This window comes from Carassius carassius, chromosome 17 (assembly GCF_963082965.1).
Source record: "Carassius carassius chromosome 17, fCarCar2.1, whole genome shotgun sequence".
NCBI lineage: Eukaryota > Metazoa > Chordata > Actinopteri > Cypriniformes > Cyprinidae > Carassius > Carassius carassius.
Genome location: NC_081771.1, coordinates 20,456,949 through 20,483,262, shown reverse-complemented (window position 1 = coordinate 20,483,262; position 26,314 = coordinate 20,456,949). Strand labels below are relative to the sequence as shown.

At 36.4% G+C, this 26,314-nt stretch overlaps 2 protein-coding genes across 6 annotated transcripts in view; one reads left to right on the top strand and one right to left on the bottom strand.

Annotated features, from left to right (window-relative positions):
* rhot1b (ras homolog family member T1) overlaps positions 1-13,975 on the top strand; it is a 31,793-nt gene extending 17,818 nt beyond the window's left edge. For 3 of the 5 annotated variants that reach the window (XM_059571248.1, XM_059571250.1, XM_059571251.1), the window contains 14 exons: positions 1,527-1,635; positions 2,805-2,906; positions 3,013-3,111; positions 6,291-6,399; positions 6,799-6,919; positions 7,374-7,458; positions 7,681-7,826; positions 7,955-8,055; positions 8,382-8,512; positions 9,983-10,066; positions 10,308-10,430; positions 10,676-10,878; positions 11,512-11,634; positions 13,322-13,975. In XM_059571248.1, the coding sequence (XP_059427231.1) occupies positions 1,527-1,635; positions 2,805-2,906; positions 3,013-3,111; positions 6,291-6,399; positions 6,799-6,919; positions 7,374-7,458; positions 7,681-7,826; positions 7,955-8,055; positions 8,382-8,512; positions 9,983-10,066; positions 10,308-10,430; positions 10,676-10,878; positions 11,512-11,634; positions 13,322-13,439 (1,654 nt within the window). In that variant the 3' untranslated portion in view covers positions 13,440-13,975. The remainder of the gene's footprint in view (positions 1-1,526; positions 1,636-2,804; positions 2,907-3,012; positions 3,112-6,290; positions 6,400-6,798; positions 6,920-7,373; positions 7,459-7,680; positions 7,827-7,954; positions 8,056-8,381; positions 8,513-9,982; positions 10,067-10,307; positions 10,431-10,675; positions 10,879-11,511; positions 11,635-13,321) is intronic. The other 2 variants (XM_059571249.1, XM_059571252.1) reach the window with 1 other exon arrangement.
* A 121-nt stretch (positions 13,976-14,096) lies between these two features.
* On the bottom strand, positions 14,097-18,006 carry LOC132161300 (uncharacterized). Its single transcript, XM_059571261.1, has 5 exons — positions 17,709-18,006; positions 17,039-17,386; positions 15,865-15,870; positions 14,990-15,096; positions 14,097-14,466 (listed from the first exon to the last, which is right to left on the bottom strand). The coding sequence occupies exons 1-5, from the start codon at positions 17,767-17,769 to the stop codon at positions 14,290-14,292; spliced, it is 699 nt and encodes a 232-aa protein (XP_059427244.1). The 5' UTR covers positions 17,770-18,006; the 3' UTR covers positions 14,097-14,289.
* Between the last annotated feature and the right edge of the window lie 8,308 nt (positions 18,007-26,314).

Below are 26,314 nucleotides of genomic sequence, written 5' to 3'. Positions count from 1 at the left end.
ATGAATAAAAGGTTAAAAAGAACTGCATTTATTCAAAATAAAAAAAATTCTAATAATATATTTTCTTTACTATCACTTTTTATCAATTTAACACATCCTTGCTGAATAAAAGTATTGATTTTATTTAAAAAAAAAAAAAAGAAAGAAAAAAAAATTACTGACCCCAAATTACTGACCAGTAGTGTATATTGTTATTACAAAATATTTATATTTTAAAAACATAGTTTTTTTTTTTCTTTTTATTCATCAAAGTATCCTAAAAAGTATCACATGTTCTGAAAAAATATTAAGCAGCAGAACTGTTTCCAACTTTGATAATGAATCATCATATTAGAATGATTTCTAAAGGATCATGTGATAATGATCCTAAAAATTCAGCTTTGCATCACAGAAATAAATGATAATTTAAAGTATAATAAATGTAAAAACAATTATTTTAAATTGTAATAATATATCACAATATTAAATTTTTTTCTGTATTTTTGATCAAACAAATGCAGGCTTGATGAGCAGAAAAAACTTCTTTCAAAAACATTAAAAATAGTAATGTTTCCAAACTTTGGAAGTTTGGACACACCTTCTCATTCAAAGAGTTTTCTTTATTTTCATGACTATGAAAATTGTAGAGTCACACTGAAGGCATCAAAACTATGAATTAACACATGTGGAATTATATAACATAACAAAAAAGTATGAAACAACTGAAAATATGTCATATTCTAGGTTCTTCAAAAAAGCCACCTTTTGCTTTGATTACTGCTTTGCACACTCTTGGCATTCTCTTGATGAGCTTCAAGAGGTAGTCACCTGAAATGGTCTTCCAACAGTCTTGAAGGAGTTCCCTGAGAGATGCATAGCACTTGTTGGCCCTTTTGCCTTCAGTCTGCGGTCCAGCTCACCCCTAAACCATCTCGATTGGGTTCAGGTCCGGTGACTGTGGAGGCCAGGTCATTTGCCGCAGCACCCCATCACTCTCCTTCTTGGTCAAATAGCCCTTGATGCCTTCAGTGTGACTCTACAGTTTTCATAGTCATGAAAATAAAGAAAACTCTTTGAATGAAAAGGTGTGTCCAAACTTTTGGTCTTTACTGTATATATAATATTCTTTTGCACAGCCTCTTGTACTTTATTGCCACAGTGAAATGGAAGAAGGGTCAGATCTTTTCTTCCATTTTGTGCCATATATCCAAGTTTAACAGATTATCAATAAATAAAAAGGTGGGGTGTGGAATTCGTTCTATGAAATGGTTTCTGATTGGATTTTGAGATGCACTCATAAATAGATCCAGATGATGGTGAGCTTCTTTTTTTAATTAAAACATATCCATGGGATAATCATTCACAATACGATCTTTTCCATGTCTATCAAGATATAAAATATAGTGTAGTGTATTCATTTCATGCCAAATTTACACAATTGCCTTCCAGATTAAGAGTTAACAGCAGTCAGTATGTTAATTCCCTGGTATAGCAAAAATAGCCAGAAGCTGTTTGTGTTCACCTTTTACTGTGTGTGTTTGTTTAAGGGTTCCTCTGATCCTTGTGGGGAATAAATCTGATCTGGTGGAGCACAGCAGTATGGAGACTGTCCTTCCCATTATGAACAAATACACAGAGATAGAGACCTGTGTGGAGGTATGCCAAACAATGCATATATATATATATATAGAGAGAGAGAGAGAGAGAGATATCTGCGTACTGAGCAGCTGAATGTCTTCCACTAACCTTTAACTGTCATATAGGTCATGTGATGTCAGTCTGTTTGTTGTGTGGATTCTAATACAATTAATTAACTTAAAAGCTTGGCAATCAAAGAAAGAGGCAGCCAATCCTAACAATCTCCATCAATTTATATACCTCTTTGAAATGTGAAGTGCCTTGTAGATTGCAAGACAATGTCAATGATTCATAAGAACATTATTTATGATAGTTAAAAAGTAGGTATTTAAATGAACATGACGAGGATTTTGAAGATCTTTATTAAAACGTTATTGCAGTGTGGTAGTGGCAAAGTACATCTAGCACTTTGGGTTCAGCAGAGTCAGAATAAACCTAGAACATCCTAAACTCAAACCTTGGTACAGTCACAAGCTGCGATTCCATCACCCTGTTTTTATGCACATTTTGAAGTATCACATAAGAAACGAGTGATGGAAACAGCAAATTTCGAATAAAAATTTAATTTTATTTTTCCTTTAATTCGCAAAAAAGTTTTTATACTCGCTTGAGGTGGGTTTTGACTTGTGTGAAAAAGGAGTAATGTGAATAATGGGAGATGGAGTAAATTCCTCCATACGCATTAAAAAAAGTAATGTGACGTTGCGCGATGGGACGGCAAAATCTGACTAACCAGCAGACCGATGTTGTTCCACAGCATCTTAAATGTTGTTATGGTCATTTTAAAATGCCCAAGCAAAGTCTGTCATCAAAGTATTTCTGTATAATTTTCTCAAGACCTATTACACGACTGCATTCCCATACAGAAAACATCCACCTCAGGCAGCAATGACCGCATTTATTAAGTTTCGACTGCTCGCTTTGAGGCAAAAGCAATTCAGTATATGTGAAAATTATTATATTCAGTGGCTTTTCCTACTTTTCTTAGTGATATATAGGCTAGTGCCAGTTCTACCAGGAAGTCACAGTTTTGTTCTTTGTCTCGATGGAAACAATGCTTATCTGCAAATGTTTTATTTATTGGATATTTAAGTTTTGCGCATAAGTTAAATTTGCAACTTTGGATTGAAACTCGGCTACAGTTTACTACGCCTAATGTAAATTAAGTGTTTTACTTCTTTCTGTAGTGTTCAGCAAAGAATCTGAAGAATATTTCGGAGTTATTTTACTATGCACAGAAGGCTGTCCTTCACCCTACAGGGCCTCTCTACTGTCCAGAGAAGAAAGAGGTCTGCACATATATGACTACATTTTAATAATTTATGTAAACATACAGTATTTGTTTTGTACTGACCTATTGTGTTCTGAAGTAACTGTATTTTATTTGTTTTACAGATGAGGTCTGCCTGTATTCGGGCATTGACACGTATCTTTAAGGTGTCAGATTTGGACAATGATGGCATTCTCAATGATCATGAGCTCACCTTTTTTCAGGTGAGATTTCTTCTGAGTAGAGTGTATTTATATCATTTTAAAGTGCACAACATTATTTGTGGAGATCCACTACAAATTAATAGAGTTATATCATAATTAGGAGTGTGTGATATTGACAAAAATGATATCTCAATATTTTCTGGGATTTTGATGATAATGCTAATTAGAAATATTAGTATAAATTTTTTTATGATTGAAAAAAATGCTAATGGCCAGTAGGTGGTGGCAGATCACTGTCTTCATGAGTTGAGTCATTAGGATGATTTATTAAAACGTCTTTATTTGAATCATTCATTAAAAGGGTTTGTTCGCAACACAGATTTATTGAGTAACAAAGCACCATTGTTTGCTGCTATAAGACACAAAACAGTAGCCTACAGTTCTGAAACATTGCCTTGTATACCTTAAATTCTAGTGGCATTCTAATGGGATTGTGAAGCTGTGCACTCTTGCACATCATTTAATCTTTACTGGTAATTACAATATTTCCAACTGCTTGCAAGAGCTCAGGGATTGCCCTTTCTGCTCCAGCCCACTGATCTATAATATAGAACTGGATTGCTCATGACGTCATTAAAGTGAAGCCACTGCGCCGCCATATTGGTAATCCCTAGTGTGCATAAAATTAAAAGGAAATTGTATGATTTTAATATGAAAACATCACATAACATGTCAGCGTTTATAAATCTGAAGTATCTCTGTACATTATTACAATGCATACACCCTAGGCATGTAAACGATTATTTTTTTAAATGTCGGGAATTTCCCCTGGGCTACATTAATTACAGTAGCGAACATTATGAACATGATAAACATCTGACGGACATGACCTCAACATATATAACAAACAACAAAGTGCTCTTTCTGAAATCTGAATTTATTCAGAGAAATAACTGACCATACAGTACAGATTTAAAGACAGACAGCTTTATTTCCAAGATAGTAAGTTAAGCTTTTCATTTCATTATAGAGCAATATTAATAACAATTTTGTATTATTCATTGTAATATATTCAAATCCATTACTGATACTGATACTAATACATTCATATTTAATAATTCCTGAATAATTATGTTCATAAAGAAATAAGCTATATTTTGTGTTGGATCAGTTACCTGTGTCATCATTGCGCAGCAGACACACCCACCTAAACGATTTAAATATATCGCTTATCCTGCCCCAAAAGACCATAAACACTGCAGATAACATCTGAAGTAAACATTAATTTACACACACATAACATAAAAACTAGTCCCGTTTGACTGATTTGCTTCAAATTGGGTGATTTTAGGAAAGCGGTTTGAATGTGACTCAATGGTGCTCTCTGCTAGTAGGGATTAGTAAGATGGCGGATGAAGGATTGAACACTTCCGGTGGTCATATATAGATCAGTGCTCCAGCCTTACTTTTGTGATGTGTGCAAAGTGAGGTCCATAATAAAATGGGAAGAACTTACCTGGCCTGCACAAAGGCAAGAACTGAACAACTTTAAAAAGAATTGAAACCAATCCAGGTCCCATTGCTAAAATCAGTGCCTGACTTCACTGATGTTCTTGTGTCTGGGAGAGAAAAAAATAAATCCCTGCAGCCATATTGTAACCGTAGACTGTATAAAAACATGGACATAGTGTCCGTGATGTCACCCTGTAGGGTTCTGAAGAGTGGTTTTGAAGCTCAAAGTGGAAGGAGTGGCCCGTCGCCATCTTAGCAGCGTGTCACTGCGCGTCACTCCTGGATAATCGAAAATGGGCAAAGAGGCGGGAGCTGGATGCTGAAACCACACCCACCTAGCTCGACAGAAGTGACAGCAGCGGCAATCCACCTGTCGCTCAACCACATCCTTAATTATGCGGAACTTTTCTGCTGTAAATATTCTCTAGAGCCTCTAGCAGCCAGTTGATGAATTGCAGTTTTAGGCCCAATCCCAATTCTATGTTATACCCCTTCCCTTACCCCTCCGCCTACCCCTTCCCCTTGTCCCTTGAAACAGAGTGTCAAGGGGTAGGGGAGACAATATTCCCCTAAGGATTGGGACACCACTACCATGACGTCACACGCCATCATTCATCGTCTAGCTCTTACAATATACACATATGCTGGTGTGCATTAGAGCCTTTAATTATCGTTCTGGGTTAATGAGCTGCTTACTGACACACACACACACACACACATATCGGAAATCGCACAAGCTCACACATCCAGGAGAAAATAAACTTGTCAACGCTGCCCCACAACTTTTATTAAATACAGTTTAAATACTGAATTGCAACATTATATTTTCCAGCGACGAGAGGATACAATCGCTGTTTTTAAGTAAACTCACTCTAAAAAGATAAATGCACAGGCGTGAATACACGCAACTTCCATTTCTCTATCTCTCTATCTCTCTCTCTCTCTCTCTCTCTCTCTCTCTCTCTCTCTCGAATAGGCAATATTTGAGAAAATGGTTTAGAGATTTCTATTTATTGGGGGGATTAGCCCCCATCAATGTCTACGGCAGTTACGCCGTGATCAGACATATGCTGTGGCACTATCATGCAGTCTGTAACATGACGTTAGCAAATATTAGAGATTTTCTGCAAACATTTCTTTGACTAACACGACCATTAATATGAACTCACAATTGAATGTAACATAAAACAAATGATTACTTTTCGTTAAAGTCTTTATTTCTGCCAAAAAAAGCTTACATTATGTGTCATTTTGTTTGCTGTAGCAGCCATGTTGCTGAGATAATTCATACCCCTTCGTTTGAAGTGTGGTCCTGAAAAATTTTCTTTTGATGGGCTATCTGGCCCTTCTCCTTACCCCTACCCCTCCAACCAAAAGAGAATCGACCTGGTCGCTTTAACAATATGAACTGATTCAGTTCATTTTTATTCAAGCAATAATCAGCACACATACATAGAGCACATCAAATGTGGTAAACGGAAGGTCAAATGGGCTCACTTTACACTCAATAAGTTTTGGTTTTGAAGATGAATGAAAGTCTTAGGGTTTTGAACGACATGAGGGTGGTAACTGTGGATAACAGAATTTTCCAGAACTTTCCCTGTAAATTCATTCATAAGGTTATGGTTTGACTTTAAGCAGGATTTCAAGTTCAAATTGTTTTCCTTAAGGTTTGGGTAAGGTTAGTATTTGTGTATTCAATATCACTGTCTGATTCTTATTTGCAGAGGACTTGCTTCAACACCCCACTAGCCCCACAGGCCCTGGAGGATGTAAAAAATGTTGTAAGAAAAAACCTGACAGATGGAGTGCGTGATAATGGGCTCACTCTCAAAGGTGAGGCTGCAATTGGGAAGTTTAACATTTGCAGGTCACGAGCACTGGTTCTCAGTGCAGGTGCTGTCGTACCCAAGAACTGCTAATTTTAAATGCCTTCCCTAATTAAGACACCTTATTTATATCATCAAATCATTAATAAAGGCTCCACGACCTGAACTGATTGAAAAAAAGAGCAGTGCTTGGGTACTGCAGGACCATGTTCTACAGACCTAGCCTTTAAGGCAGTGGTTCCACAGACTGTCAGTTATCCTTGTTGTCTAAGGGCAGGCAAATGACCCAGACTGTGAAAAAGTTTTGAATTTTAGTGGCAGCCTTGTGTTTGCTTGGCAGTTCTGTTCAGAAAGGAACATGCTGAAATTCTTGATTTAATCAATCAACAGTCATTTTTTTAAACAGGTTTCCTCTTCCTACATACTCTCTTCATCCAAAGAGGAAGGCATGAGACAACGTGGGCTGTACTGCGGAGGTTTGGATATGATGACGATCTTGAGCTGCATCAGGACTACCTGTTTCCTCTGTGAGAACAACTGCTGCCAATCAGTCAAGCTATTAACTGTTCACATTTATTACGAAGATCAGTTCTATTCATTTGGCTTTTCTGAAGAGACCTCAGTAAATCAACTTTTGGTTAAAATATGATGAAATTTTTCATTTCTCAGGAAATGTAACTTAATTTCTCTTGAAATTCTTACTTATTCTTAGTTGTAATCTTTTTTTTCGACCAGTCCAGAACAGCAAACTTGATATATATGTGTATGTAATGTAGAAAAGTATACAGTATATGTGTGTGTGTGTGTGTGATAGTTTCCTAAGAGTAATTAAGAACAGTGTTGAACTCTTTAAGACCCTTTCTTAATCTGCTTTGATCGCTCAGTATTCAAGTCTTTGTAGAAATCCCAATTTAATCCAACTGTGCTAATCAGATGATCTTGCAGTTATCGACATGTGACTCAATGTTTATGTTCCTGCAGGTTAAAAATACCACCAGACTGCACCACAGAGCTCAATCACAATGCTTACCTGTTCCTACAGAGTGTCTTTGACAAACATGATAAGGTAAAAGTGTTTTAACTGTTTCTGAAACAACTGATGTGACTGACAAATGTTTATCAGAACCCAATTAGACAGACGAGAAAGAAACCCATTTTTTAAAAAGGTTTAGAGAAAAATGTCGATTAGATTAATAGATAATAGATTAAATTCTAAGAGACTTTAATTGTTTTTTCAGGATGTTCATTTTTACCTTGTTTTATTAAAGCATGTTTGTATCTGCTTTAGGACAGAGACAATGCATTGTGCCCTGAAGAGCTTATGGATCTCTTTGACGTTTTCCCCTACGTCCCCTGGGGATTGGATGTGAACAGTACGGTTTGCACTAATGACCAGGGCTGGATCACATACCAAGGCTATCTCTCTCAGTGGACGTGTGTATTAAACATGCCATGTGTCCTCATTCAAGAATTATTGTTATCCTTGATGAACGATGATTCATTACTGTCTGGATGGTTTTGGAATGATTCATGAGTTTATCAGTTATCAATGTTTCTTGCAGGTTAACAACTTACCTTGATGTCCAGCGATGTCTGGAATATCTTGGTTACCTTGGTTACTCTATCATTGCTGAGCAGGAATCTCAGGCATCTGCCATAGCAGGTAAGTTGAAAGACATATATTTGCTACATAAGGTACCAAATTATATATAATTATATAGTTATATACATCTATAATTACTGCTTCTGAGTAGTTTTGGGAAAATTCCATCTGGGGCATTTTTAAGACTTAATTCATAATATTGTTAACTCAGCACTTAGCCCATTTAAATCGGGGTCATTGAGCCCTCTTGTGGTTGTTAGAGTAACTACAGATGCAGATTGCAAAAGTCACATCTCATTGACATTATGTATTTGGTTCATGTGTATTTTATTTATAAGTGCAGTATGATACCTGTGGTCCTCACTGAATGTATTTGCACATGCTAGTGACCCGTGACAAGAAGCACGATCTTCAGAAGAAACAGACGCAACGGAATGTTTTTCGCTGTCATGTGTTTGGAATAACTGGAAGTGGTAAAACTGGTTTCCTGCAAGGCTTCCTGGGCAGAAACCTTGTGGTCAGTTTCAACAAGAAAACCACTCTATTTAAGTGAAAAACCATATCCCACACAGGCCTATGAACTTAATAGTGATATTTTCTGTTTGGTCTTTGGTATAAAATAAGCAGTTAGGTTACACTTTTCACAAATTTCAGTTTGTTAAAATTTGTTAAAATGATAAACAGTTTCTAAAGGATTTATTAATATAGGTTATTGTTATGTTGTAAATTGTATGTAACTGTTTATTATTGATTCATGTTTTTTTCATAGTTTATTAATGTTAAATTCTACAATTTGAAATGTAAAAAATACATAAGTACAGTTCATCATTATTTTATGATACTTAAAGCTGCAGTCCGTAACTTTTTTTGGTTAAAAATGATGAGCAAGTACATAACCAGCCAGTGTTCAAAACTATCGCCCTACTTTTACCCGATTCACGACCATAAACTTATAATAATGTTTTCTAATTTGAGTGGTACAGGTACAGGTCATTACTTCACGGCTACTAGGCTATCACATGTGAGGATCCTGCAGGTGGCGGTTCATTTATAGCCTTTTCTCACAGCAGCTAGTATAATTAATTTGATCATTTTGATTGTGGATTGTAATCCACAAAGGATTATGTGTTTATGAATTGAAATTGTATTCCAGTTTCAATTGTGCATCTGATTAGAGATAGCCTGGAATTACACAAGATCTGCATTTAAGAGAACCAGTTTGAAGGGAGCATAATTAGCTTTTTGGGTTAAAAGAATTTCTTAATATGAAATTCGAATGGTATAACAATTAGAGATTAGACTGTACAGAAACTGACATCACACTCTGATACACACTATACACATAGTCTTAGTCATGCAATGCTGATGTTGTTAACATTAAGAATTTGAGAATTTAAAAAGTTGTCAATAATAATTATTATTTGCACGATTTGATGTGATACGAGCTAACCGATCGTCACTATTGATAGTGCGATATATTGTAATGCTTTTTTTCCTCAGTTGGTCAGAACAAACGTGGCAGACTTGTTACTTACATGTTCAGATAAAAATATCCCGTGAAAAAAATTATTCGGGTCATATATTCCAAGACGTAAGCTAGAATCTGTAATTGCGAAGTTAAGTAAATACCCACACTCATGCGGTGACTGACTGCCAGTTTGTGCACACATTCACCTCAAAACATTAGATTTGAAATATTTAGGTTTTCAAACAGAGATGGCGACAAAGAGGCAAAACTTACAGACTGCAGCTTTAATGTATTGCAGAAGCATTATTATAATCCCTTGCACAGTTTTAGATTTCATCAGAGGTGCTGTGTGTTGAGAGAAACACCCAACAACATAATTTCGAAAACAAGGCAGTTTACAATCTGTGGTATTTCTTATATCATTTGCATTCCATTCATTAAAAAAAATGTAAAAATTTATTTCAGATGTGACATTGTCATGATTAATTTGTTTTTTTATTTACTGTCTGTTCCTCACAGCGTCAGAGGGCCATAAAAGAAGAACACAAATCATATTATGCAATCAGCACAGCACATGTGTATGGACAGGAGAAGTACTTGTTGGTAAATAGTTATTAAGCTTACAGGAGCTTACACTTGAGTTTTTTTTTTTGTCTGTTTAACTATAGTTATATTACACACTTTTTTTGGGTGGAAAAGCATTCCTCAAATCATTTGCTCTTACATCATGCATTTATTAAGCCATATGAAGAGTTCAGAGATTTGACCACTGTTTATCATGATAGTTTCCCGAAAAAAGATGCTGAATCTTTGAAACTTTGTCCTACGCTTGTTTTTCTTTCAGCTCCATGAAATCTTTCCAGATTTTGATTTCCTGTCTGAGACTGAGCTTTCATGTGACATTGTGTGTCTGATCTATGATGTCAGCAACCCTTGCTCTTTTGAGTACTGTGCACGAATCTTCAAGGTTTGCTTCTACACTTTTACCTCACATTTTTTGCTTTACAGAAACAGCAAAGCCAATACTGTGTCTAATTATTAAAAACAGGACTTAAACTGCAATACACTAACACGACTTATTCCTTTATGACTCTAATTTACTTTTAGGCTACACATGCCATTTTCTGCATGCTATCTAATGATATTTACTGTTTTCTTTTTATATTATACTGATGTATATGTTCTAAATGCATGTTTTACTTTATTTACCAGCAATACTTCATGGATAGTAAGACTCCATGTATGCTGATTGCTGCAAAGTCAGACCTGCCAGAAACAAAGCAGCAATACTGTATGACTCCACTGGAATTCTGTCGCAAGCACAAGATGCCGCCGCCTCAGACCTACACCTGTAACACAGCTGCGGCTCCCAGCAAAGACATCTTCATCAAACTCACCACCATGGCTGTGTATCCGTAAGTGAACTCTCATTATCCATAATTGTTGATTGTACTTTAACACAGGACCGGAATTCTATATAAATTCTTCGTACAGTTACCTTTGTTTATCAATTGTCACAGTTCAAATGATCCATTTTTACTTTTTTTTGAGTTTTGTCTTATATTCTTTCTGTTTTAATTGCCTACTCGTTTATCTCTCAGGGGTTATTTCCACATACAAATAACAATAAAAACAGGTGGTTGACTCAGAAATAATTATTTCCCTAAAAACAGAAAGCTTCTCCAAACTGTCTAGATGAAGAGCATCTTATGAGTCAGATGACGGTTTTCTGTTCTTCAATTGGAGTATCATGAAATCACGTTGCCTACAGTACATATGCATTTAAATTCAGTACAGTTTGGGAAATCTCCAAGCATGTGATATAAATCATATTTTGCCCAGTTCTTCCCCTTGTTATGTAAGACAACAGGAGAGAAAATGTAGACCAATATATACTGAAATACTCTTACACTTGTTAAAAAAAATTCTTTCACTTCTTTATTTCAAGACTTTCCACTGTCTGTTAACTCAGAAGTACACTGTTTATATCCTGTTCTGTAGTGACTCATTTCTGCTGTTTGCCTCTATCTTTCTGTGTGTGTTGGCAGCCATGCGCGTCTGCGCTGCATGTGTACCTGTAACAGGTGTACCTTCTGTCTGTGTCAGAACTTCCTGAACTCTGAGCTTGTGCAGACGGTTCGGACCAAACTCTACACTGTCATCTTTAGCAGGTCCTCAGGATGGCTTTATCTTGGTTAATCATATTCCTCTGCACTTATATCTCTTGATTTTATCGTATTTCATCCTCTTTTTTTTCTTTCATTCTAATTCACATTACTTTGGCAGTCTGGCAAAGTGCACCTGGCTTAACATGCTAACAAACACTTGACCATATAGACTACATGAAAATATCAAGACATTTTCTATGTACACAAAAGGCCTATTTTTCTCAAACATTGTTTCACAAATCTGTCTAAATCTGTGTTAGTGAGCACTTTTCCTTTGATGAGATAACCATCCACCTCACAGGTTTGGCATATCAAGATGCTGATTAGCAGCATGATTATTGCACAGGTGTGCCTTTGATGGGAAAAAAAACATAAAGAGCAAAAATTGCAAATATTATTGCGTTTATAATTTTGTTCAGTGTATAGAAGTGGACAGGCCTAGGCTATAGAGTTGCTGCAGTTATTTTTTAGCTTATTTTAGTGTTGGGCATTTGGATACTTTTTCAGTTCAGTCCAGATTAGTTACGTAACACTTTTCAAAAACATGTAAATCCAAAGGAGCTGAACAGAGTAGTGCAGTAACACACGAATCCCTGCAGTGAACAAGTCAAATGACTAAGAAGAAACTCCCTAAGATATTTAGGTAGATAAGAAAAATCCTTTGATGGAACCAAGAATGTAGGGACTTTATGGCTAGGGAAGCCCACTTTCTTGTGCTTTAAACAAATATGTATTGTTAGTTTTAATATTGGTATTGACTATATTGTATAATTATACATAATGACTACGCTGCCTTCTAATAAAATAACTATTCATACGATATGCAAATAGAATGTGATACACCCTCTTATATACCACATTATACAAAAACTACATATGGCAGGTCTTGAGACTGTCATGGCAAATGGGCAGCAGGTATGGATTCAGGGTTTAGATTTAAGCACGATCCTGCACATTCTACATGCTTTTAAAATTCCTGTCCAAATTCATGTCATTCTCATCTGACTTGCAACTTGTGACATGCAGCAGTTCAGTCTTTCATTCTCCTACAAGTTGCAACACAGTTAATCTAGTTATGACCATTTTCATCTGTATTTCCTCTTCTTAAAGTTTCTTTATGTTCTCCATCTGCCGTAGCTACTTCCTGACACAGAAATTTGTCTTATTTCTTCATCCTTCAGCTTGATTGAGTTTTTAATGTTTTAGTGTTGCAAAATATAATTTTCTCCATTCCCTTTAAATACAACTTTGTATATCCAGCTTTTATCCTCCTCTTCATTTGAATTCATTGGTTTGTCTATTTTGGGCATTATTTTCCACTAAACTTGTTTTATTTTTAATTTGAATGTTCACTACTGAAGTTAACCTTTTATTTATTTTATTTATCTGAAATACCATTATGTCATTCCAAACCTATGTTGAACAAATTTTGAAAAATAATGGTAATCAAACAGTTGTTGACCCCCATTGACTTCCATAGTAGGTAAAAATACTTTCTATTATGTTCAGCATAAGAATGAAAGTTAAACAGGTTTGGAACGACATGAGATTGAGTAAATGATAGAATTTTAATTTCGGAGGTGATCTGTTCCTTAGTTTAAGTTACAAAAGCCGTATAGTAAATTTAAGGTACTAAAACAAATGTCACTTTTTTTTTGTCTTAACTATTAATTTCTGTTTTCTTTCTCAGGCATATTCCCCATGCTGACCTGAAGAGCTCTATTTTTTGGCTCAGAGCAAGCGTTGGAGCCACAGTTTGTGCCATGCTTGGCTTTGCAATGTACAGAGCCCTCCTTAGACCTCGATGAGCAGACCCAAAAACGTACTTCCTTCATTTTCTGTCTACCTTAGTTATTTCTCATGTACAGGGAAAACCAGTAGAAATATTTAGTTTTTAAAAAAGGAAGCATAAAGTAACAGCTGCTCTATTTAATTATTACTGTAGTATGTACACTCCCAGGTCTTGGGACTCTGTAAAACAGAACACTAGAATGTTTTTCTTTAAATGTAATGCAAGCAAACTGTAAATATGTAAATGAGAGAAAATATTTATTTGTTACAAAGTGAATAAAAACATATAGCATTCATATTCAAAGTCAACAAATGCAACACTTTGCTCTCGCTTTTGTCTCAAAACGTCTGATGGACTGTTTTCAGTCCGAAATCATCCAAGTGTGAGAGAAGACAGGAAGTCGAATGTTCTGCTTGTGTAAATGCAAAGCTGTGAAAACAATCTTGTTATTTGCATGCTTTAATATTTGACAAATGTCAACATAACAATGATGTGAAAGTCTTGTCAGTTTCCGCTTTTTACAACATTTCAATAAACAGGTCCCTCAACAATTTTGTGAAATCACAAAACTTTTTTTTTAATGCAGAGAATGTGCAGACAGTGGGAAATACACTGTTGCCAGTATATCACAAAACATATCTTTAATCAGAACTATTTTGTACTACAGCCAAAAAGCTGCCATTCTGTGTTTGTAGCATTACAATTATATGTTGTGAAATACCATTAACATGAAGGTATATAGATGAAAGATGAAACAAACTTTATGCTAACAAACAAGCTGATGATTCCGAAAGGTTGTGTGGGTGAGCTGGAGCATTATGATAAACATCAGTAGAGTCACATCCCAGTCAACACATTTTGTTAAATCAATTGACATAAAGGTTTTCATTGCTGAACAAATGGGCCACAGAGCTGTTTGCTTCCTCCAGTTTTGCAATATCAGTATGACAGCCTGTGGCTTTTTGTTTGGAGGACCGCACCCCAGTCATCTCTTCATAAACAGGAACTACAGGCTGTGGCTTACTACGGTTAGGCCATTTACACTGTATGTGAGAGGAAACAGGTAAAAGGGAGGGTTTAACCGAAATACTGAATATGAATATGTAGTCGGAAAGACAGCTTCTTTAAACCACATCCTAGATAGCAAATCTCTGTCACATAAGAATTAAATGCCAAATGATTGTTTATTTATATATATATATATATATATATATATACACACAAAATATTTTGGTATTGGATATGTAAAATAAAAAAATATTAAGTTAAGATGAACTTGAAACTGAAATGAGATAAAATGGTTTTCTCTTATTTATCTTTATCTTCTTTATGTTTTCTTTGACATATTCCCCAGTAATGAAGACTACTTTTTTGAGACTAATAATATTGTAACTATGGCCCAATTATGCATTTTCTTCTAATTTCAATTAAAAGCAGTCTTCATGGACTATATTTAGAAATATATTGTATTTCTATCTTGCCTAAAGAACAAATCAGTAAAACATGGCACAGGTTACCTCACTCTTTCCTAAAAATCAAATATGAAACTATAATTAAAATACTTACACAGTAAGCTGAAAGGAGAGTGAAAACCAGAACACCCAGCAGACATGCAGCTCCAGAGATCACATACAGCAACGGCAGGTAACTTGAACAATAACAAGGATCATGAGCTGCAACAGTCACAACAAAAACACTGATATAATCCGTTGTGTTTCCACATTTTATATGTTTTTTTAAATTTTATGTAAGATACACTATTTATGATGACTACTATTGTAGTCATTTAAAAAAATAAATAAAGTAGAATCTAAAATAATTCTGCACAAAACTGTCCTTCTCTCTTTCCATAGGCTAAATATACCGGTACTAGTTAGGCTTCTGCCTAACCTTATCTTAATTACATTTTTCAGTTTTCCCAGGTTCTGTAACCATCAGCTGAAAATAAAAAGGCTGAAAAATACACATTACACAGTAGGTACTTTTGATCCTCTAATTTGATTGGTGAAGTGCTGTGTAAGAGTGGTACGTTTATTGCATAACATCATCAAATTTTACAAACTATACTATAAGAATAGTGAGTTAGTTTCTAGGCTCTGTGCCTACTGCTGCACTAAAATTCATGAAGCATTTTTCATAATTTCTAGAAAAACTGGACAATGTGATATGAGAATAGTGAGAATTATAATCCTTTTGTGAAATTTCTTTGCTTGAGTGTATCAGATATTCTTTCACTCAGTACTTTGTTACATAAATTGCGGTACTAGTAAATTGCAGGTATCTAATATCTTGATTTAATGGATTACAACGTTTCCATACAGTTGACAGAAAATTTCAGATACTACAAGCTAATGAATTGAAAAATAACAGTAATCAGTCTATTCTTGTTGAGGTGAGGTATAATAAAAGCACATTGCAGGACTAGCCAATCACTATCAAACAATTCACTGTCCTACAGTTCCATCAAAAAAAAAAAAAAAACAGCATGCCACACTGTATGAAAATCATGCACTAAGTTAAATATTCAGTTGAAAATAAAATGCATCTGTATGATTTAGCTTTTTTTTTTTTTTTTTTTTTTTTTAAGGGGTCATATGATGTAATTTCAAGTTTTCCTTTCTTTTTGGAGTGTTACAAGCTGTTCGTGAATAGATAAATTTCCTAAAGTTGCAAAAACTAAAGTCTCATACCAAAGAGATATTCTTTAAAAAAGTTAAGATTGTACGTCATGATGTGGGAAGATTTGCATAACACCGCCCAAATGTTCATGCAGAACTTTTATTCTCGCTGTTGCCACTGGCACCATGTAGTCGAGATGCTGTTTCGTTGTGAAAGCAAAAATACTTTGTTTGGCTTTCCAAAAGAGGACATAACTAGAAATCAGTGGTTAAGTTGTATTGACAACGTTGTATTCAAACCAAATATTCAGATGTGTGCAGCACATTTTCTGTTTCCTGATCCTGGGAGAGTCAACTACAATGCTGGCTGTTCTGACTCACAGTCTATAAGTACGTTAAATATTTAAAGGATTTGCCACTGATGATTCAAACACAAGTTTTAAGCAGTGTAGAGTAGCTTTTGTTTGTCGTTTCTCCAATCACAAATGCAGACATGGTTTATGTTCACATGCCACGATGCAAGTCATTCTAATCAGTAATGATGTCCCCACACGTTTGCAATGGGGTTTAATTGTTTATGTCACGCCGGTGTTCTGACTGGGACATGCATCACAGTATGTTAAGGGGTGTAACAATTCTGTCACACGCTTGAGGCATTCGGCCAATCACAACGCACTGGATAGCTGGCCAATCAGAGCGCACCTCGCTTTTCAGACCAATGAGATTTGTAAAAAAAAAAGACGGGTTTCAGAAAGACAAAGAGAAACAATAACGTACAATATGTGGAAAATAATGTATTTTTTAAATCTTAAACTGCATAAACACATTTCATTACACCAAAAACACAAAATAATTTTCTTTTTAGCAACATCATATGACCCCTTTAAAGATAATGGTAGATTGAAGACAAAATTTAACTATTTTGGGCTATTCACATTGATCGGAAGGAAATTTTTACCATAGACCTCATATTAGAAGTGATATCAGTAAAGGTCACCTTCAATGTAGATGAAGAACTCCATCTTGCCAGGAACATTCTTATCATATGGAAGATCATCATAGTGGAATTCACAGTGGTACACGTCTGTGTCCTGTCCTTGCAAGTTTGAGATTGTCAGATGAACTGTGTGGTTGTCCAGCTCATCACGTACAGTGATGCGATCCTTGTCCTCAGATTTATTGATAAAAGGTTGGGCTCCTTTAGAAAGATACATCACTTGTCTGGACTGCAGCAACCTGCGGTTCAGCGAAAAGGCAAATAGGTTTTCTTCTTTTTTTGCCGATTCACAGGAAATGTCAATGGATGAATTTCTTACTCTGTGGATATAAACAATACCCCCTTGTGCTGAGGTAAAATGACTTAAAGTTAGTCACATTTGACAGAGTAATCACATGCATTGCATAACACATTCAAGTTACACACAGTTTCCTAATACGGCTGCTCTAGACCGCTAAAATAAAATCCAGCATTAAGTCAAATGCAAAAATTTAATATGTAATATGTAAGTTTTGTGTACATTTCTGCATGTAAACTTTAATATTACATGGAAACTTTTAATTTTAGATGTAAACTTTAAATTTTATAAAATTATCACAATGTAGTCAGTCTTTTATAATCTTCAAAAAAACTACAACAAAAGTTAAAACTGAATAAAGTATTAACTTACCAGTTATAGAAGTGGTGATAAGAAACAAGAGAACAACATGAGCATACTTGAAACCTAACATTATTAAAAAGTAAAAAATAAAAATAGTGACTGGTTAGAAAGCCAGATAGTCTCTGAGCATAAAGAAATCATGCCATGTGAAAATCTTAAGCAGTGTTTTGACTCCACCTTGAAGTTTGAAGAGGAAAGGGAAACCAGTTTCATCATTGTGAAAACGTACAGATTTTTTCTTTGCTTTTTGAGTCATCTTTATATTTTTTAGTAAGTCAAAAGTATAGTATGTATTTAATAATGTCACACTTTAGTTCGGGAACAAATTCTTATTATTAACTAACTATAACTACCACTTTTGCCTCAAACTCCTAATTACTGTTTATTATCAGTTTCTAAAGTAGTTAAGTTTGGGTATGGGGTAGAATTAAGGGATGCAGACAGTCATTATGTGCTTTCTATATGCTTTCTAAATAAATAACAATTAGAATTTATAAGTACTAATAAACCAATATGTTAGTATGTACTAACATATTGCCTGGTTATTAGTACTTATAAATACATATTGCCTGGTAATAAGTACTAATAAACCAATATGTTAGTATGTACTAACATATTGCCTGGTTATTAGTACTTATAAATTCTAATAGTTATTTAATTACATCATGAGACATGTACAAGCTGTTACACATCTGAGAGGGTAGTAAGTGCTACTATTTAATTGTAAACCATGTTTGAAGTGGAAAAAAAGTGTTTGAAGTGGCTGCACTCTGTACTGGCAATATGCCAGAAGTGCCGGTAAGCACAAAAAAGTGCCAGTACGCTAAAGACTAAAATATTGAAGTTACTGCATTACCCACTTCGAGCACTGATTGTAAATGTTAATGCTTCTGGCTTTGCTACTGTTCGGAATCTCTTTTGCTAAATGCTCCGTGCTTTGCTCTCTGTTTATGTACTTTTCTCAGATTTTTTTTCTAAGATTCTAAAATACTAATATTTCGATACTATGAAATAGAAGACTCTTTGCCTCCCACTGCCAGCAGCTTGCATTACAGAGATGGGAAAACACAGCTGCCTTCATTCAAACAGATGAGAAAGAAAATGCCTCTTGCATGACCTGCCATAAACTTCCACAAAGGATTGCAGTTCTTGAAACAAAGTTACTTGTTGGACTTCCAAAACAGGAAGAACACTCAGCAGACCGTTGTCACAGATCCCCTCAGCATACAGCCGGTGAGTACTGTGAATCTAGTGAATCTCAACAGTTAACACTAAGTGTAGAGGAACAAGCCAAAACTGATCGACAAGCTAATCGATGGCACAAACAAGGAGTGAGACCCAAAGGCACTTGAGACATCAGATTGATACAGGTATCTCATATTGCTAAGGTAGCATCCTCTACCCCAGATACGGTTATGACAAGGCTTGCAAACACTGGTAATCTACCACCCCCTATACAAAAGATTTGAAGCATTTATGAATGGGGTGAGAAATCCCCAAATGTGAGTGAACATGGATCGTATCAGCCAGCAACTAACATTGCGACTAACAGGCGTTCAAGGTTGAGCAGACAGCAGCATTCAGCTCAGCGCAGCAGAGCCCAAGACTCTGATAGTGGCCGACTCCATCAGAAGCAGGACTACTACTACATGCTGTTTACCTTAAGCCACCGTCTCTGATGTGAACAAGGAACTTCAGAACATTCTCATGAAGCACAAGACTACGAATGGAATCATCATCCATGTGGGGAAGAATTATATTTGGAAAGAGCAGTCAGAACTCCTTAAGACGGATTTTAGAGAACTCATTGAAACACTTTGAAGACTCATCAGTGAACCACTCCCAGAAAGGGGAACCAACATGTTTTTAAGGTTACTTGGGATGAATACATGGCTACAAAGAACCTGCAGCATAAAGGAATGAGCTTCATCGACAACTTTAATCTTTCCTGGGGCCCTAGACAACTGTTTAAACGGTATGGCCTCCACCCAAACAAACTTAGTGCAAGAGTGCTAAAGTACAATATCTACTTTTCCCTCCATTATCCTTCAGTAGTGTGTGCCAAACCACTCAACCTGAATGGCACACACACACCTGAACAAAATATCAGTGATCACATGACTTCATATCAGCTTCCGAGTCATTATGTGGTTGACACATCCCACAAGGACACTGATAACATATCAGCTTCCAAGTCATTATGTGGTTGACACATCCCACAAGGACACTGATAACACCACGCAGGCAAAACAAATACTGCTCATGGACATTCCGACTGAGCCCTGCCCACAGAGTTCATCACAGACAGACTGTGATGAATCAGAACAGCTCCAAGATTCAGTGCCCAAGGACGACTTTCTGGAAAACAGCCAGGGAAGCCAGGACAACATATTTCAGCCACCGGAAACACCAGCCAGAGCCCCGCTCACCAGAACCCAGTGTGCCTGTAGCTTTCTCTGTTTCTGTTTTATCATGTGATGAAAATTTTAAGGCCTTCTCAAGCAGTATGGCTGACCCATCCAATCTGCGGCCTATTATACATCAAACTAAGATCGCTGTAGAGACAAAAATTAAGCTATCAATTTCTGATCAATGACTTGACAACTTTAACCACAAACAACCTGGATTTTATGTTTCTAAATGAAACATGGCTAGAAGCCAGTTGCAGTGCAAAAGTCCCATGAAACAGCCCCTCCTAACTTTACTTTTATAAGTGTCTGCAGGACTGTTCAGAGAGGTGCAGGTGTAGCTGCTCTATTTAAAGATGTCTATCAATGCAAGCAAGTGTCATTTGGTCAGTACTTGTCTTTTGAATATCTAATGAAGGTGCTTTACACATTCTGTTTATCATTATTTACAGGCCTCCAAAACACTCTCAAACCTTTGTTGAAGAGTTCACGGAACTGTTATCAATTTCTAGTTCCTCAGAGTTTGACTGTTTTGCTATTGCAGGGGATTTTAATATTTAATCAAAAACTACAAAAATTAAATTACAACTGTTTTAAACTCTTTTGCCCTGATTCAGCATGTAACCACATACAGTCGAGGACAGACTCTAGATTTACTCATCAGCACTCTTTTTGTTTCTGTTGAGAGACTAACAAAGCTCCCAAGTCAATATTCCACATAAAAATTCTCTCCAACAGCAAATGCAGTGAGTTTGCTTCCTTCTATTCTGAGAAGATCATTAATATCAGAAAGGTGATTAGTACATCCTCAAATTATACAGAGGTCAGACAGATTCGACCACAATTTAAAAAATAAGTTACTATATCTGTTTTTGAAGCAATTGATAAAGAGTACAGCACCCTAAATTGTCAGCCTGCTATCTTGACACACTTCCCAAATATTTTTTCGAAAGTGTGCTAAACTGTTTAGAAGCAGATCTCTTAGAAGTGGTGAATGCCTCACTTCTTTCGGGGAATTTTCTAACCTCCTTGAACACTACAGTTGCTAAGCCCTTTCTGATAAAGAGCAATCCTGATAGCACCACTAGAGCTGTAATCGGGCCTTAGTTAGGCCCGACAGGACCCGAGCCAGACAGATTTCGGCCCGAGCCCGACAAAATACATTTTGATTGACAGCTTTTTAAAAGCCTGAACCCGTTTACAGCCCGACATTATTCAAATGTTAGCACTCACACAGCTCTTTTGACTTTTGTCAAGAATGTGTCATTTTTACATGTTTTAACAATTTAATGATGTTTTATTAACAAGGTTCGGGAGGAACATGATCAGATAATCATCCAATTTGGCACAGGTACATCTCGTTTAGCTAACCATCAAAGTTTGGACACCTTCTCATTCAAAGTGTTTTCTTTATTTTCATGACTATGAAAATTGTAGAGTCACACTGAAGGCATCAAGGGCTATTTGACCAAGAAGGAGAGTGATGAGGTGCAGTGCCAGATGACCTGGCCTCCACAGTCACCGGACCTGAACCCAATCGAGATGGTTTAGGGGTGAGCTGGACCGCAGACAGAAGGCAAAAGGGCCAACAAGTGCTAAGCATCTCTTGGGGAACTCATTCAAGACCATTGAGAAGACCATTGGAAGACCATTTCAGGTGACTACCTCTTGAAGCTCATCAAGAGAATGCCAAGAGTGTGCAAAGCAGTAATCAAAGCAAAAGGTGTCTACTATGAAGAACCTAGAATATGACATATTTTCAGTTGTTTCACACTTTTTTGTTATTTATATAATTCCGTATATAATTCCATGTGTTAATTCATAGTTTTGATGCCTTCAGTGTGAAGCTACAATTTTCATAGTCATGAGAATAAAGAAAACTCTTTGAATGATAAGGTGTGTCCATACTTTTGGTCTGTACTGTATATATATATATATATATATATATATATGCAGCCTTCTGTCCTATGACAGTTTTTTGGGATCCCTCCTCATCCCACCCAAACTCCTCACTTCTAATCTATTTGTATCCAAAATTAGGGATGGGGGAGTTCTTTGGGTTCGGGCTATGTTATGGGCCCGGTCCCCTCCCCCAGGACAGCATGCCAAAATATGCTTACTATTTGCTATCAGATTAGATGTAAGGGTGAACTTGTGAATTCATGATTAAAGTAGGCTATAGGCCACTTGGAAGTTAAAACAAAGATATAAAATAAGTCCTTTGTAACATCGTAACATCTCAGCACTCTAGATAGGCCTATGGCATAGGCATGGCATAATAAAAATGAGTCTTTCTTAAAATAAATTAAGACAAATTCTAAATTAAGATGGGTATTTGGCAATAACGAAATTAAGATAAAGGCTCCGCCGGATTTGCTTTGCCACTAGCAGCTGAAATTTAATAAAAGAATAATGCCAACATTAGCCTTTTAATATTAGTCTACATTATGCATTTAAGACTCAATTAATATTTAGTTATAATTTGAAATACCTTTACTCACCTAGATTAGGCTAGGCCTACTACATGTTTTTGTGGAGGAAAATCTTGTGGAGGTTCATTATTGAATTCAGTGATGTCATCATCTCTGTTCAGTTTAAATAGTGTCTGTGGATTCATTTGCAATCAAGTCAACGATATCGCTGTAAATAAAGTGACCCCAACTAAGCAAGCCAGAGGCGACAGCGGCAAGGAACCAAAACTCCATCGGTGACAGAATGGAGAAAAAAACCTTGGGAGAAACCAGGCTCAGTTGGGGGGCCAGTTCTCCTCTGACCAGACGAAACCAGCAGTTCAATTACAAGCTACAGCAAAGTCAGATTGTGCAGAAGAATCATCTGTTTTTTTGTGGTCATCTGGGGCTCTAGTTGTCCTGGTCTCCGCTGTCTTTCAGGGCTGTAGAGGTCCTTTTTAGGTGCTGATCCACCATCTGGTCTGGATACGTACTGCATCCGGGTGACTGCAGTGACCCTCTGATCTGGATACAGTTAGCGTTAGTTAGCGTAGATGCCATTCTTCTAATGATGTAGCAAGTACATCAGGTGTTATTGGAAGTGTTGCTGGTTCCGGTTTACCTAATTAATGCAGCCTAAAATTCCTCTAACGGATTTGGATATTAGAAGCATATTAGTGTGTTATGTGTAAGCCAGGTTAAAGAGATGGGTCTTTAATCTAGATTTAAACTGCAAGAGTGTGTCTGCCTCCCGAACAATGTTAGGTAGGTTATTCCAGAGTTTAGGCACCAAAAAGGAAAAGGATCTGCCGCCCGCAGTTTTTGATATTCTAGGTATTATCAAATTGCCTGAGTTTTGAGAACGCAGCGGACGCAGAGGATAATAATGTAACAAGAGCTCATTCAAATACTGTGGTGCTAAACCATTCAGGGCTTTATAAGTAATAAGCAATATTTTTAAATCTATACGATGTTTGATAGGGAGCCAGTGCAGTGTTGACAGGACTGGGCTAATATGGTCATACTTCCTGGTTCTAGCAAGAACTCTTGCTGCTGCATTTTGGACTAGCTGTAGTTTGTTTACTAAGCATGCAGAACAACCACCCAATAAATCATTACAATAATCTAACCTTGAGGTAATAAATGCATAGATTAACGTTTCTGCATTTGACATTAAGAGCATAGGCCGTAATTTAGAAATATTTTTGAGATGGAAAAATGCAGTTTTACAAGTGCTAGAAACGTGGCTAAGGAAAAGGAAAGGAACGATTGCTATCAAATAGCACACATAGGTTCCTAACTGTCGGGTCCCATCGGGTTTGGGCAAAGATCTTCAGCTCTAAGCACCACTCTTCTATCGCTCTTTTTCCAATGTCACCATAGCCACCAGATCTAGTCTGTATCCAAAAAAAATTGCAGATATGCTCACTGAATATAAACCAAACAGCCCACTCAAATCATTAGGATCAAGTTAGTTACAAATACCAAGGGTTCACACAAAACAAAGGGAGTCCGCTTTTAGTTATTATGCCACCCGCATTTAATTCATTTTAAATACATTTTTAAATAATTTTTTAAATAAAAGTTTTTAAATTCTTTGTTTTATTGTTGTGATAATTTTTGTTTTATTATTTTACTTTCTTTAATGTAAAGCACTTTGAATTACCATTGTGTACGCAATGTGCTATATAAATAAACTTATAGACTATAGACAACTATAGACTAGAGCCTTGGAATTACAGGTGCGTCTTAAAAAAAAAAATCCTTTTTTTTGTAACATTGTGAAACTTTCATAGATTCTTGATTCATTAAATGTAAAGTAAAACATTTCAAAAGTTTTTTTAGTTTTATTTTGTTTAGATATTAGTTTATGAAAGTAAAAAAATCCAGTATCATAAAAAATATTAGAATATTGCAAAACAAAAATGTTTATGTTCTTTTACATTACATTTAGCTGACAATTTTATCCAAAGCAACTTACAACTGCTATATATGTCAGAGGTCGCACGCCTCTGGAGCAACTAGGGGTTAAGTGTCTTGCTTGGGGACACATCGGTGTCTCACAGTGGATTTGAACCCTGGTCTCTCACACCAAAGGCATGTGTCTTATCCACTGCGCTACCACCACCCCTGTGCATTTTATGCACTCAATAATTGGTCGGGCTCCTTTAGCACAAATTCCAGCATCAGTGAGGTGTGGCATGAAAGCGATCAGCCTGCTGCTGAGCTTTCAGCTCATCTGTATTGTTGGGTCAACCGTTGCTCATCTTTCTCTTGAAAATATCCCATAGATTCCATACAGGGTTCAGGTCAGGAGTGTTGGCTGGCCAATTAAGAACAGTAATATCATGGTCAGCAAACCACTTGGAAGTGGACAGGTGCTAAAATCCTGCTGGAAAAGAAAATTAACATCTCCATAAAGTGCTCCAGAATCTTCTGGTAGATGGCTGCATTGACTTTGGACTTGGTAAAACACAATAGACCAACATTGGACCAAAACATTTGGATTTGGATTTGAAGCAGCTTGGATTCTATGCTTCTCCTGTCTTCCTCCAGACCTTGATTTCCATATGAAATGCAAAATTTACTTTTATCTGAAAAGAGGACTGTGGACCACGGAGTAACAGTCCAGTTCTTTTTTTCCCTCAGGCCAGTTAAGATGCTTCTGACATTGTTTCTGTTTCAGAAGTGGAAGTGACGTCTGTGTGTGGTGACTCTAGATGCACTGATTCCAGCTTCAGTCCAGTCCTTGTGAAGCTCTCCCAGGTGTTTGAATTTGGCTTTGCTTGACAGTATTCTCAAGCTTGCAATCATCCATGTTGCTTATGCACCTTTTCCTACCCAATTTCTTCCTTCCAGTCAACTTTGCATTTAATATGCTTTGATACAGCACTCTGTGAACAGCCACCCATTTCTGTAATGACCTTCTGTGACTTACCCTCTTTGTGGAGGGTGTCAATGATTTAGATGGTCTTCTGGACCATAAGTCAACAGTCTTCCCCATTATTGTGTTTGCAAAGAACAAGAAATACCCAGGATTTATACTGTTGGGATGGTCATTTAAAGGGGTCATATGACACTTTTTTAAAAGATAATTATTTTGTGTATTTGGTGTAAAAGAATGTTAGCATGCTTCAATGTTCAAAAAACAAATATTGTACATTATTGTAGACTATGCCCTACCTCTCTCAAACAAGTCATTTTCTACAAAGTCCCTCCTTCCGACAAGTGCAGTCTGCTTTGATTGGCCAACTGACCCAGTGCATTGTGATTGGCCGAATACCGCAAGCAAAATGTAACACCGCTTTCCATAATCGTGAGTTTAATCTTTTCAAAATAAATGTAAAGAAAGTTAATAATGTCCTTAGTTTTACCATCAGTTCAAGCCCGCAAGGGGAACAGAATTACCTCCTCTCCTAGGTTCACGAAACAGTCGTCCATAAAATGCATTGCTGTTCTGTTGTAAGTCATCTTAAAGATTCCTAAATGCCTCTACTTTCGGCAGGCATCTCCCTGACATGGCTGCTTCAACACTAACTGCGGTTACTGAAACCACGCCTTCTTTCTTTGTGTGAATATTTGGGCGGCATTACACAAATATTTCCACATAGTGACGTAGTCATGTGGGGGCGTTTGAATGAACTATTTTAGGGAGGGCATAGCAAAGTCTTAACTTTTATAAAGAATATCTCTTTGGATTTGAGACTTTAGTCTTTGCAACTTTACCAATCTTCTTTATGCACTAAGAGCTTGTAAC